The sequence below is a fragment of the Ruditapes philippinarum genome, unplaced genomic scaffold (genome assembly GCF_026571515.1).
Source record: "Ruditapes philippinarum isolate M1 unplaced genomic scaffold, ASM2657151v2 ctg688_1_1_1_1, whole genome shotgun sequence".
Classification (NCBI taxonomy): Eukaryota; Metazoa; Mollusca; class Bivalvia; order Venerida; family Veneridae; genus Ruditapes; species Ruditapes philippinarum.
The window spans coordinates 206,592-221,686 of NW_026864940.1; the positions used below are offsets into that span (position 1 = coordinate 206,592).

The following is a 15,095-nucleotide window of genomic DNA, read 5'->3' on the forward strand; positions in this document are numbered from 1 at the left end:
AGTAGGTTAAATGTCTTGTGTGCTGCACTCCTCCTCAATGAGATCTATCCACCTAATAAGTTTCAAGTTGATACCTCTAACACCTTTTTGAGATTATTATTATTATTATTATTTTATTATTATTATTATTATTATTATTATTATTATTATATACCACATTTCTATAGCACTCTTTTCATAAATAATAAATGTTCAAGAGTGCTTTACATAAATCCGATAAAACATAACCATATATATATAAGACATAATGAACAACATTAATTAAGTAAACCTATTAAACAATAATGATAATCTAAAACCAGTAAAGGATGGTAAGAAATACAGACACATTTAGTTTAAAATCAAGGCTCAATTAATAATAATTGAGATAAGCTCCGGACAAAAAGTATGAAAAATAACAAATGGCAATAACTAACAAAATATAAAGGGTATTATTCTTGCGCACAACATTCCTCCCCAATAAGATCTATCCACCTATAAAGTTTCATGTTGCTATTTCAAATACTTTTTCAGAGATATGCTCCACTCAGGTGATAAATTTAGTATGGAAAATAACAAAGGGCAATAACTAAAAAAATATGAAGGGTAGAGTTATCACTCTTTTGCACTGCATACCTCCTGAGTAAGATCTATCCACCTATGAAGTTTCATGTTGAAATCTCAAATGCTTTTGTAGTTATACCCTGGACAAAATAAAGTATGAAAAATAACAAAGTGCAATAACTGAAAAAACAATGCACGGTATGTTATCATTCTAGTGTGCTGCAATGCTCCCCAATAAGATCTATCCACCTATGAAGTTTCAAGTTGTTACCTCTAACATTTTTTTTTAGATAAGCTCCGGACAAAAAGTTTAAAAATAACAAATGGCAATAACTCAAACATTATAAAGGATAGAGTTATCATTCTTGCGCACAACATTCCTCCTAAAAAGTGTATCCACCTATGAAGTTTCATGTTGACATTTCAAAGACTTTTTCAGAGATATGCTCCACTGAGGTGAAAAAATTAGTATGATAAATAACAAAGGGCAATAACTAAAATTTATGAAGGGTAGAGTTATCACTCTTTTGCACTTCATATCTCCTGAGTGAGATCTGTCCACCTTTGAAGGTTCATGTAGATATCTCAAAGGTTTTTGTAGTTATACCCTGGACAAAATTAAGTATGAAAAATAACAAAGGGCAATAACTGAAAAATAATGCACGGTTAGTTATCATTCTAGTGTGCTGCACTTCTCATCAAAAAGAGCTATCCACCTATGAAGTTTCAAGTTGCTACCTCTACCACTTTTTTAGATATTCTCCGGACAAAAAGTAAGAAAATAACAAATGTCAATAACTCAAAAATTATAAAGGTTGGAGTTATCATTTTTTCGCACAACATTCATCCTCAAAAATGACATCTCAAAGTTTGTTTTTTTAGTTAATTTATGCTCCACTCGGGTGAAAAATTAAGTATGAAAAATAACAAAGAGCAATAACTCAAAATTTAGAAATGGTACAGTTATCACTCTTGCATTGCACACCTCCTGAGTGAGATCTATCCACATGAAGTTTCATGTTGATATCTCAAAGGCTTTTTGCTGTGGACAAAAATTGAGTTTGAAGAATAACAAAGGGCAACAATGAAATAAATATGCAGCGTAGAGTTATCATTCTTGTGCACTGCACTTTTCCTAAAATATGATTTATCCACAAATGAAGTTTCAAGTTGATACCTCCACCTATGAAGTTTCAAATTGATACTTTTTGAGATTATATGCTCCGGACAAAAATGTAGTGACGGACGGAAGGACAGACGGCCGGATGGAGACTAATTCTATATCCGTCTTTTCGGCGGGGGGGTAATAAACATTTTCTTGTTCATATCTAAAGGAAACTCAAAATTTTGCTCACAATAACGTGACATGAATTCTGAATGAAGTTTGATGTTGTGGTAAAAACTGATTTAAGGACCAAATTAAGTTAATGGTGAATGTTAATTGTGAAACGCATATAGAAAAACCAAGTCTCATTTTAGAGAATTGCGCAAGAAAAATGAAATTATTAAACAAGAGGGCCATGATGGCCCTGAGTCGCTCACCAGAAACAACTGTTTTTCAGTGCTGGAAATTAATTTTCAAAAGAACTTGCTGAAAGGCAAGTCCAGCTCTTTCGGCAGTTCAGCTCGATCAACTTTAATTTGCCCCTTTAGTAATATACTTTCACAACACTGATTGTTTTAGCTTTTTTTCTTCATAATAAACAATAGGACCACTAAGATGGCCCTAGATGACTCATCTAACCCATCATTTCATTATTCACTATAAAAATTGTAATATTTTGCCCTTATATTTTGGAAAGGATTTGTTAAAATATGTATGTTGCAAGTGTGTTCCTATGAGACTATGTAGAATAAATGCATAACAACTGACCACTAGAGCAGGATTAATTTTGATTGGACATTTTTTTTTAAAACTTTCTTTGAATGAAAACACATGCAAAACATGTAAGGTGTAGTTGTTTGAAGTTCACAGTTTGGGACAAATTTACTTATACATTCTGTATGGTAACATAACTGTACCTCAAAAAAAGACAATAGGTCAAACATTGTAAAAAATATGAAAAGTAGGCCAGTTAATATCAAAATTTAATTCAGCATCAGAAATTACACCCCTAGTCCAAATTTCAAGTCTGTATGTCAAGAACACAAGAATGAAAGTCAAATTATATCAAAAATATCAAAAGTAGGTCAGTTGATATCAAAATTCATTTCGACATCAGAATTTACAAACCTGGTCAACATTTAAAATCTGAATGTCAAAATACAAGACAGTAGGTCAAATGATGTCAGTAATACCTAAAGTAGGTCAGCTGGTATCAAAATTGAATTCAACATCAAAAATTACACAAAATACACCCATAGTCCAAATTTCAAGTCTGTACATAAAAGACAAAAAAAAGTAGGTAAAGCGATATCAAATATATCAAAAGTAAGCCAGTTCATATCAAAATTCAATTCAGAAACAGAAATTAAACCCCTTGTCCCTTGTTAATTCAACAACAAAAAATGAAAAAATTACAATTTTTTTTCAAAATTCAATAAGAAAATTGAGCAGATAAACTCATCTTTGATAGTAAAGTACAGGAGAAACAAATTTTATGTTTCTTTAGGCCTATTTTTTCCTGGTTAATGACCTACAACTGACCTTACAATGATGCAGTAGTCCGAATTCCAGAGCTGAAATATATTTACACATCATAAACAGGTCATGACCCAAGCCAATGAAATTTATGAAATTCTTGCTGAAAATGTCTTATTTGGATAAAAGAATGAATATACTATGTACAGGAAACTGCATATGCTATTAGAGGCAATGTAAAGATGGTCTTTTCTATAAAAAAAAAAGAAAAAAAAAGTTTTTGTAATGACACTATCATTATATTTATACTGTGACCACGAATAGTGTTAAGAGTTTAAAACATAACATATCTACTTTGTGTGAAGTCAAAACACGTATATTTCATATTTATATTTATAAGGAGACTGTGTATCCATTGTCAATATTTTTTTTATATTAAAATTAGAGCTTAGAATATCTTTAAACTTTAATTTAAAGAAATGCTAGTGCATTTAAGCTTTAGCTTTAACAGGACCAATCAAACTAATATGAGCAAACTTGATTAAAGACTACCCAAGAATGCTACTGACAAAGTTTGGTGATCATCCATCAATTGGTTCTGTAGAAGAAAATGTCTAAAGGTTTTCTATTTTAAGCCTTAGTGACCCCTAAAAGGGGCCAATCAAATTAATATGAGCAAACTTGATAAAAGACTACCTGAAGATGCTACAGACAAAGTTTGGTGATCATCCATCAATTGGTTCTGTAGAAGAAGACGTTTAAAAGTATTTCCATTTTTAGCTATAGCAGCCCCTACAAGGGGCCAATCAAATTAATATGAGCAAACTTGATAAAAGACTACCCAAGAATGCTACAGACAAAGTTTGGTGATCATCCATCAATTGGTTCTGTAGAAGAATTGTCTAAAGGTTTTCCATTTTTAGCCCTAGTGCCAATCAAATTAATATGAGCAAACTTGATAAAAGACTACCTAAGGATGCTACAGACAAAGTTTGGTGATCATCCATCCATTAGTTCTGTAGTAGAAGATGTTTAAAGGTTTTTCTATTTTTAGCTCTGCTGAACCCTAAAAGGGGCTTATTGAAATGGCATGAGCAAATTTAAGTGTGACTATCACAAGATTGCTATATACCAAATTTGAGGTAAATCTGTTCATCAGTTTCAGAGAAGAAGATGATTGTTTACGCATGACGACGGACGACGAACGACGGACGCCGGAGTATCCCCTCTGATACTTATACATGTAGCTCACCCTGAACCTTCGGTTCTGGTGAGCTAAAAAAAGAAGACAATTTAAGTTCTTAATTGCAAATATAGAAACTTAGGAATGTAATGTTCAAAGACATTTTACACGTGAAAAGATTCACTCCGAGAGAGACATAGATCCGACATGAGAACACATTAGTCAAAATATGTCGTCCCTTCGTGTTTTCGCATTTTCGCATTTTGAGGCGAAGACGCGAAAATATTTGGATGGCGTTAATCAGCCACCATACATAATCCATTCAAGGCGAATTTCTCAAGCATGTCGAAAGGATGTCCGGAAATGTGTTAATATAAAACGCTGATATTTCGTGTGTTGATAAAAATACTGTTTAGATTCTATATGGTTTTGAAAAAAAAACTGTTTCTATGTAACTTTTCACGGAAATGGGCTGTACAATGATTACGTAAAAACAATAAAATGTCGGCTGTAGAAATCGAAAGGCATTTTGTCACGTGACTTTTGCCCATGCTACCGAAAACTACCCATCACAATATCACGGCGTTGAGACGCCGTGAAATAAGAATCCCTAGAGAAAGCCAAATGCGGCAAAATTGAAAATGTTGCAGGCTCGGTTTGATTTAGCCTGTTCATGGACGGTACTGTCAAATGCAAACTACCGTCCACGCCCCCTAGCCCCGGTTAAGTAGAATTCAACATTTAACATGAACTGGTAAAATTTAGAATTTTGAAACATCCGCAGATGTGTTCATATGGCGGTTATCATTGAACCTTCAATGTGACACGTTATTGCCATTCCATGAAAAGCGGCATATGGTCCCAAAGTAAAAAAAAATGCGTGTGCCCTAATCGAGAAAACAATTGGGCGGTATCGTATAATATTTGATAAAGTACTACAACGTTGTGTCTTCTTTTCTCAGTTTACTACAAGTATCTACGTCAAACAATAACAACAAGACGTCAACGTATCACAAAGCGCCATTTACGTACAAAGTAGCGCGGGAAAGTATAATATGTAAATTTACGACATCCTGGGGGCCGCGAAAAGTAATAAATAGCACATGAAATTGCACGTATGTTATCAATGTATAAATCTGATTTAAAATGTATTAATTAATAAGAAAATGTTCATCATTTAAATCTGAAAGTCTCTGTTAACGCGATTCATTTCGTATATTATTTAAATGAATAAGTGTAGTTTTGAACTTTTTTCAGTGTGCTATTTGAAAGTCTCTATAAAATCTCGAATAACTGGTTCCTAGCCAGTTTAGAGATAATGTTGCGTTCTACAGTTGATGGAATTCTGGACTCAATCTCCGCTCCAAGGTAGGGTAAGGACCTAATTTTGCGACCATATAACAGGTGCGCTGGGGTCAATGGCTCAGGGTCTTCTAGGCTTGATTAAACGAACGTCAGTGGTCGATCGTTCAGCAGGGACTCAATTTCGGTTACAATGGTTTGTAGAGTCTCTAAGTCTACCATTGCACGGCCAAGGATCTTCTTGAGAGTTTGTTTTGTAAGACCTATCAGTCGCTCCCACCAACCTCCGTACCATGGGGCTCTCTCAGGTATAAATTTCCAATCAATGCCAGTATTTGCTAGGGACTCTCTGACGACCTGGGATTCGAACATGGCTTTCAAATAAGTAGACGCCGTCTGGAACGTTTTAGCGTTGTCTGAAACTATGAGCTTGGGTTGCGACTTCCGGCTTGAGAATCGTCGTACAGCTTGTAAGAAACAGTCTGCTGATACACTTGTAACTACTTCAAGATGAACGGCCCTGGTAACAGCACATGTAAATAGACATATGTATGCCTTTTTCTCTGTTCCAGAGGGTTCTTTGATATATAATGTACCAGTAAAATCTACTCCGGTAATGGTTAAGGGTGGGGCTTCTTCTACTCTAAATTTCGGCAATAGGGGAACTTCAGGTGACTTGTATGGAAGTCCGTGCACTTTACGGCATGTGACACAGTTTCGGATTACGGCGTTCACGCATTGTCGTATCGCTGGTACCAAAAATGACTGTCTAATGCTGGTAACTGTAGCATTTAAACCACTATGACAGAGACACTCATGGGCATTGCGGACTATCAATTTAGTAAGTCTAGACTTCTTTGGTAGGAGGTACGGGTACTTTGTGACGTCATCCACGGCTGCGTTGTTAAGTCTTCCGCCGCAACGGATACATCCGGTCTGGTCAAGAAATAGTCGAAGCTGCTTTATTAATGGTGATTTGACCTGGTTTCTCACTAACTCCTGTATCTCTGTACTGTATACATCTGCTTGACAATAGTGTATCCACCGCTGTTCTGCTTGCTGAAGTTCACTAGTAGAAAGATGGTCGAAGTTTCGTCTCGACTGCTCGACCTTGCAGTTTTCAATAAATCGGCGAATATAAGCTGTAATGCGAAGTAACCGACTTAGATTGCTGAATTTCCTTATGTCAATAATATTCTGTATGTTATTACTAGATACGTGATGTGTAACTTCAGATATCATTTGCTCGTCTATCTCTGCTTGCTGACTTCCGGTGGCTTGCTCTTCAATTATCGTTTGCACGTGTAACCTGTTTGAAACCTCCCATATCGGCCATTTTGTCTTATCACATAACCATATCGGTCCTTTCATCCAAAGATCGTTCTTCATAAATTTTTCAGCTGTTATACCTCTCGTCAGTAAATCGGCTGGATTTTCGCTTGTTGGACAATATTTCCATGCATATTGGCTCGTAAGGTCACATATCTCTTTTACACGATTCTCGATGAATCTCTTCAGTGTCTTTTTCGTAGATAGCCAATAAAGTACGATTTGACTATCGGACCACAGTGTGATGTCTGCTGTAGGAAATGTCGTCTGCAAATATTTCGCTAGTCTAGCTCCAATAAGCGCCGCCATGAGTTCAAGTTTGGGCAGAGTTAAGGGTTTGAGCGGTGCCACGCGATTCTTAGCCATCACCAGAGTTGAATCTTTCCCGTTACAGATGAACGCCGTTGCACCGTACGATCTAATACTTGCATCCACGAAGATTTGCAAGGTTGTCCGACTGTCACTTCCGGTTTCGCCTGTTTCAGAGAAATATCTTCTCGGGAATTTAAATGTGGCAACAGTGTTCAAGTCTTTCGCTAGACTTGACCATGACTGTTGAATATCTTCTGGGAGTGGTACATCCCACTCGTACTTTCGTTTCCAAATGTCTTGTAATAGAAGTTTGGCTCGGACGGTAACAGGGCATAGTATTCCAAGGGGGTCGTATATCTGAGATGAATATTTCAATATTACTTTCTTTGTTACATAAGTAGAAACAGGGATATCTCTCTTCACATAGGTCACTTCATCTGTGGACGGCTCCCAACGTAGACCTAGGACTTTGGTGACGTCGTCAGTATCTAATATGTTGACTCTGCCGGCTTCTTGTTGTAACTTTTTGCTGTTGGAGTTCCAAGATCTCAAATTCATTCCGGCTTTGGACATCAAGGTGCGTGCTTCTTTCAAGTAATTAAGGCATTCTTCTTCTTCTTTGAAACTGGATATATGACGTTATCGACGTATAAATCTTGACGTAATACTTCTGATACAGTCGTATGTGGATTGTTGTCTAAATGTTTTAGTATCGTTGCGTTGAGTATGAATGGTGAACCAAAAAGCACAACTTTAAAACGATAAGTTGAAAAGTCACTGTTGGGGTCATTCGGATCTTTCAGCCATAAAAATCTTGTCATATCTCGGTCATCTGTATGTAATCCCACCTGCAAAAACGCCTTTTCAATATCTGTTGTAACAGCATACGCATGCAGACAAGATCTCAGCAAAATTGAGGTGAGTTCATTTAAGACTGGGGGTGTTGACTGTAGGCAATCATTCAGACTGGCATGGTGTGATGTTTTACGGCAGCTACAGTCGTATACAATTCTTATAGGCGTAGTTGAGGAATTTTTCTTTATAGGGTGATGTGGAATGTAATGGATGGGCTTTTTCGTCTGGATCTCTTTCTCTTGAACTCTTTCAATGAACCCTCGTCTCTCTTGTTCTACAATGATATCTCCATATTTTCTTAGCATATCGGGTTCTCTGCTCAATCTTCGGACAGTACTTTCAGTGCGTTTCAGGACAATGTCATAATTTGTAGGTAGTTCCGGGTGGTCAGTTTTCCATGGTAATCGTGCAGTATACTTTCCATCTTTGAATTCAATTGACGTCAGCTGATATTGTTGTCTTTCGTCTTGTAACTTCCGGTCTGTGTCATCTGGTGTAATTCCTAGATTTTCTAGACTCCAGAAACGTTCTATCGATATGTCCTCTGGTATGTGAGACACCATTACGTTCAAAATCTGTTCAACACTTCTGCTACTTTTACTTGAATTGATCGGTCCAGACAGAAGGTATCCGATTTTCGATTTAACGGCAGTAGGCCCTGTGCCACGTATAATCTCGTCCTCAACAATATCCCAGTAAAAGTCGGCTCCGATTAGCAAGGAAATAGAGAACTCTTTATCATGCGTTACTGGATGTGCCAATTTTAATCCTTTAAGGTAAGGCAAACTTGAAATGTCGGAGCTATGCGTGTTATCTATAAGTGTCGCTATAGTCGGGACAATCAGAACTTTCAGTGGTATTTTCTTTTTTCTGTCTGTAACAAGATACACTGTAGCTTGGTCAAAGTGTTGCATCTGATTACCTTTGCCACCAAACGCAGATATTCGGATTGTTTCGGATTTTTCCCTCTCTAATTGAAGTTCGTCTGCTAGAGTTTCGGTGATAAAACTTCTTTGTGCTCCTTCGTCAAAAAGTATGGTTGCTGGGCTACATATATCTTTGTAACAAACGTCAGCCATTGCTGTCTTTAGCAATACCCCGGATCTAAATTGATGCGCGGAAGAATACATCACTGTAGCTTCAGATGTGTGCTGTGTAGAACTTCTTGCACTGGAATTACGACCGCTATCAGACTTACAGATAGTTGTGTGATGCTTTCTGTTACAATTCTGGCATCTCTTAGTGGACTTACACGTGAATACTTGGTGTTTACCTAAACAATTAAAACACAGTTTTTTCTCCTTAATAACATTTAACTTTGACGCTACATCAGGATACTTCCGGCAATTTCTGGCTCTATGGGATTCCATGCAAAACGAACACTTAATTCCAGTTCTTGTCACATGCGCACTGTTCGAAACTCTGGTACTTCTTGCCCCGGTGAATAATGATGCAGTAGATCCGTAAGTTTCTACTTCCGGTTGAATCGAGTTGTATGATCCGGCTTCCATAATATTAATTTCGTTGTAAATAGCTCTACGTAAGTCACATAACAACCAATTCCTGTCACCGTGTCCTCTCGCGAGATTTTTTGTCATTTCTCCCGGAAGTTTGTCGAGCACAATAGGCACGAGTAAATCGCCGTAAGATTCTTGTTGCTGGCCCAAACTCTCCAGTGCACGAATGTATGTCTCCATTTTATCATAGAATTCACGAATATAATGTAAAGTATTTTTGGGGGCTGGGAGTTGAAGCAATGATTGCATTGTTGCGTGTATTATTTTATGTTTTTGGCCATATCTTTCTTTCAACAGTTCTGTCGCACGTGCATAGTTTGTATTTGTAAGTGCAAAACCATCAATAGTCCGATTCGCCTCTCCTTCAAGCTGACTCTTCAAATATGAAAATTTTTGCACATCCGTTAAGTTACAGTTGAGATGAACAGTTGACTCAAACGAGTCCCAAAATGTCTGCCAGCTTAAAATGTCGCCATTAAATTTCGGTAATGAAAGTTTAGGTAACCTATGATACTGTGCACTTGCCGACATAAAAGAGTGATTGTTACCTAGGCTGTTCTGTGAACCAGCAAACTGAATATTTCCTCCCGGAAGTTGAACGTTGACATGACTTCCGGTCTCTCCACCTTCTGCTCCATCAGTAAAGTTCTCCCGCATTTCGTCTGCACTTATATGACTATTTACTTCATTATTCTCGGTAATTTCACTCGTAGTCGTATGACCGTCTGTCTGTGAGTTCATTTGACGATACGCTCTAAGTTTCCGTAACTGAATCTCGAGTTCAAGCTTATATTCTTCAGTGGTAATGAGTTCTTCTTCGATATCCTCGACTCCAGTTTGAGATAGAATCTTCTCATCGAGTGCAACTTATGTATTTGTCTTCGATTAGAGGGCCTCCAGAATAGCGTTGAATTCTATTTTGTCTGATTTCTCCTTCGCTTCTTCGATTTTGCCCAAAAGCTTCGAAATAACGCTTCTGTTGCCGCTACGTACTAAAATTAACTTCTGTAGATTCATCTTTTTGTGTCACGGCACCAATATCGTATAATAAATGATAAAGTACTACAACGTTGTGTCTTCTTTTCTCAGTTTACTACAAGTATCTACGTCAAACAATAACAACAACAATGATAAACAATAATGACGTCACAGACGTCAACGTATCACAAAGCGCCATTTACGTACAAAGTAGCGCGGGAAAGTATAATATGTAAATCTACGACAGGCGGAACCAAATTAATGGTATTTTGAAAGGGGATTTGAGGTTAAGAAGCCTGCATATCACAGATACAACGTCAAAATACAAATTTAAAAAGCAGGCCTAATATCCTAAGGGTGATTCAACAGTATTCAATTGAGGAATACTAAAACCGCCCAACAAGAAAGGTGCCGAATAGATAGAACTAAAATACCACAAGCACAACAATGATGTCGTGCTGAACGACTTTTAAGGATCGGAAATATAACATCCCTGATTTTTTTAGTCAGTATCTTATTACACATACCTTTCTTTTGCATTTCAAGTTTGTTCTTCCTGGTTCTCCATTAATAAAACTATTCGGCAATTTCCATTTTTTTCCTTTATATAAATTTAATGTTATATCTGAATCTCCCTTTCCTCAAAATCATTATTTTTATTAGTGTGCATGATGTGCATGTCACACTCAGACCACAAAAACCCATCTGTTGGAAATTATTGTCTTAAACTTTCGCAAAAACAGTTATTTATCCAACATACTGATTATCTTGTCTTCCTCATCGGACCTTTCGCATGAGCTAAAGGTTCTTGCTTAACCGGGGCTAGGGGGCGTGAACGGTAGTTTGCATTTGACAGTACCGTCCATGAACAGGCTAAATCAAACCGAGCCTGCAATCATTTTCAATTTTGCCGAGTTTGGCTTTCTCTAGGGATTCTATTTTACATGTAAGACCTAGAAGTATTAGAGATTTATTACATTGATGCCAGCACTATTAAGTGTTAAGAATTGAGTACCGCTCAAGCCGGTGCTAGGGGACGTGAGGGATGTTGCACTTATTCATTATCCCTCATGTACAGACTCAATCAAACCGAGTCTGCAATTCTTATGTTATTTTGTTGTGATTAATGCTTCCGAGGGATCACTTTGTTTCCAGATTTTTTTGGCTATGTAATGCTTGTGAAATCGTTTTCATGATGCCTGAGGATGATCTGGTTTTTTTTTTCTTTTTTCTAAGCGTTTTTATACTACAAACAAACGTTTAACTAATTTTTAACTAACGATTAACAATGACCCTAATTTGATCAATATTTAACAATTGATCATTTCTCATCAACATTTTATCAACACTTTATGTTAAACGGGTTAATTCTCAACGTTGAAAAATGACCTTCTGGTCAATTTTCAACGGGCTTAAAATCTAATATTAAAGCCGGCGCTATTTGAAGATAAGTTTTCAAAAGTGCTGACTGAATGCATAATGTGTTCAATTAATTGTCGTTAAAGTGACTTATGTTGTTATCTTCAAAGTAATGGCAGTGACGTTTTTATTCAGAGTTTTAAAAAAAAGCTTTTTTAAAAATACATGTTTACAATCAAAATATTTTTTGTAAAATAGATAAATACTGAATCCCTAAAGAAAGCCCAACACAGCAAAATTGAAAATGTTGCAGGCTCGGTTTGATTGAGCCTGTTCATGAACGGTACTGGAAAGTGCAAGTTACCGTCCACGCCCCCTAGCACCGGCTTAAGCAGAATTCAACATTTAAACATGACATAGTAAAATTTTGAATTTAGAAACATCCGCAGATGTGTTCATAAGTCTTTTCAGAAGACAGGAGGTAAAAATAAATGCATGATCATCAAATAAATCTTGAAGACCGATAATGTCTTAGATAAATGTAGAATTGAACATATTTAACTGTTATAATCCAAACATTTCATACTGCACTTAGAAAACGTCAAAGTCAAGTTCAACTAGAAAGGTTTTTGTCACGAAAACATGTGTATGTATGGTCACTCATGTGAACTGTCATTGAACTCCCACCAGTAGCTTGACCTGTGAAAATCGGACACGATTTTTCTATTTATAGCTAGCCTCTGACAGACATTTTTTGCAGCGAAGTAGAATGTGCCGGTATTGTGCACAACTAGGGATAGCTCTGATCACTCCCACTGGTAGTTTGACCTGTGAAGGCCGGGCAAGATTTTTATATTTTTAGTTCTGATGGCCATTTTGTGCAGTGAAGCGGAACGTGCCGGTGAAGTGCACAACTACGGATGGTACTGATTTCTCTTGCAAAGTTTGTTTGAAATTCCACCAAAAGTTTGACCTGTGAAGGCCGGACAAGATTTTCTATTTTTACCTCTGGTGGCAAAGCGGAACATGCCGGTGATGTGCACAACTAAGGAAAGTAGTTATCACTCCTGTAATATTTGATTGAAATCCCACCAGTAGTCTGATGACCTGTGAAGGGCGAACAATCTTAATGCGGACGGACGGATAGAAGGACGGACAGACGGCAAAGGAAAAAGACAATATGTCTCCCAAAGTTTTTGGGAGACATAATTAAACGTTCTTTAATGTCTTGTCTAAATGATTGCAGTTACTGTGATAACACATTTCGTAATACAAATAGGTATAGCTTATTGAAATTGACCATGTCATAGTTAGCGAGTACCACACTTTTATAAGTAAAGTTGCACACATGTGATAACATGAACCATATTTTAATTCATTTTCTTGGTTTAAACTTGTTATACTTAATATTTGTTAAGCTTTGAAAAATGATAAAGAGATAAAAGGTAACGTTATGTTTCTTTCTTCAATTTCTCTTTGATTTAAAAAAAACAACTGAATTGAAAAAAAAGTCACCAATATGTATTTTTTATCATGTTAAATCATAAAACCATTAATATACCATCATGTCATTGGAAAGCAAATTATCAAGCAGAATATAAATGTTTTTACGGTATGTAAGTACATCTTGAAATTATCATTCGGAATATTTATGAAAATCACTTCAAGCAACAGAAATTTACGTGAAAGTTTTTTCCGCCCATTGTAAATTATTTACAATGTTCGCCACGCTATGTCCTTCTAGAGCTGTGATCACCGTTAAAACGTCGCAAATAAAGCCTTTATGAGAACTAAGTTATTCCTTTATGAAAGTCATCCAGCCTACAAACTGAATAAAATACATGATTGTACAATTTTACCAATTTCGGAAATAGTAGAATACATTAATTTACAGCCGTCATAAGTGCACGAGAATAAGTATATCATTAATTACTTACTTTTGAATTGTTTATGTAGTATATTTCTTCTAAACTGGATAATTTCACAAGCGTCGTTGTACTTCCTCTGACAATTTTTATACATAAGAAACGTTACTATTTAAACAATATTTGACTTCTGTACATACGAAATGGTGAGTAATCAAAGGCGTGTGCTACAATGACTTGTTGTGTCATGAGTGCCTGATAAGAAACCACACACGTCTTTTTATCATAAAATATGACCCAAAAGATTATAGAAACACGAAATCGATTATTTTTTATTTCCTCGTTTTTAAATCGTTTGACATTAAAAAAAAACATTATTAACGACCGAAACTGTTAACTGTTCCGCCATATTATGCCCCTCCTTTTTTAAACAAAATGAACCTGGTTCTGACGAATGAAACAAGTAAAATCTAGTATATTGCAAAGTATCATGTCACTTGTTTGTTTAAAGATACCGTAACCTGATGAATTTTTTATATCAACTATTTAAAGAATAGTGGTGCTATCCTTTTTCTCTTGGTGTTGTTATTATAGCAAATATGGTTAAAGGTTTGTGTGATATATCTTCAACATCAATATATCTCAATAAACCAATAAAATATTTACTTGTAACTTCACAAATGTTTGAGTTTATCCGTATTGGAGATCAAAAGCATGGTTTTGATATAATAATAGCCCATTTTAAACCAAACGTTTTCGTATTTATGTATGGACGTACGTACGTACGTTCGTACGTATGTATGTATGTGCACGCACGCACGCATGCAATGCAATTCATGGATGGATGGATGGATGGATAGATGGAAGTGCCAACATTTGGGGTTTATGTGCAACGGATGGATGGATGGATGAATGGATGTTCATTTATATCAATTAAACATAGGTCTATATACTAGTATACTACTCAACTTTTACTAAACACCATCAGTTAAATTTTATATTATCACATATGCTCTTTGTTTCAGTGTTATGTAACGTAATCTGATAGTCGTTTATAACAAAAAAAGTTCAAGATTAAAGTTAATTGGTCTATTTAAGGCACATTGTCAATGAGTATTTCAGATTTTGATTAAAAGCAAGTCATTTTTGTTTTGTACCTCTGCTCTAGACCTGGCATGTACAGAAATTATCAGTTTTTTGTGAAAGTGAAGGCAACTTGTATTTGTAAACTGTCTTACAGCCATCCCCGGAACGATGCGTGACTGAACTAT

The 15,095-nt window shown here is 36.2% G+C and overlaps 3 protein-coding genes across 3 annotated transcripts in view; all 3 read right to left on the bottom strand.

The window, feature by feature from the left end:
• Nucleotides 1–14,046, bottom strand: part of LOC132727348 (uncharacterized) — an 85,206-nt gene extending 71,160 nt beyond the window's left edge. The window contains exon 1 of the mRNA XM_060712784.1: nucleotides 13,897–14,046. The gene's annotated coding sequence lies outside the window, so the exon portion shown is untranslated. The remainder of the gene's footprint in view (nucleotides 1–13,896) is intronic.
• On the bottom strand, nucleotides 5,751–7,808 carry LOC132727351 (uncharacterized). The gene has a single exon (XM_060712787.1). The coding sequence runs from the start codon at nucleotides 7,806–7,808 to the stop codon at nucleotides 5,751–5,753; it is 2,058 nt and encodes a 685-aa protein (XP_060568770.1).
• Nucleotides 7,841–10,363, bottom strand: LOC132727352 (uncharacterized). Its single transcript, XM_060712788.1, has one exon. It carries the CDS (start codon nucleotides 10,361–10,363, stop codon nucleotides 7,841–7,843), a length of 2,523 nt encoding a protein of 840 aa, XP_060568771.1.
• Nucleotides 14,047–15,095: the final 1,049 nt, after the last annotated feature.

Excerpts from the sequence above, each read along its gene's own strand:
- LOC132727351 (XM_060712787.1), bottom strand. The coding sequence starts at position 7,808 with ATGAATTTGAGATCTTGGAACTCCAACAGCAAAAAGTTACAACAAGAA.
- LOC132727352 (XM_060712788.1), bottom strand. The coding sequence starts at position 10,363 with ATGAACTCACAGACAGACGGTCATACGACTACGAGTGAAATTACCGAG.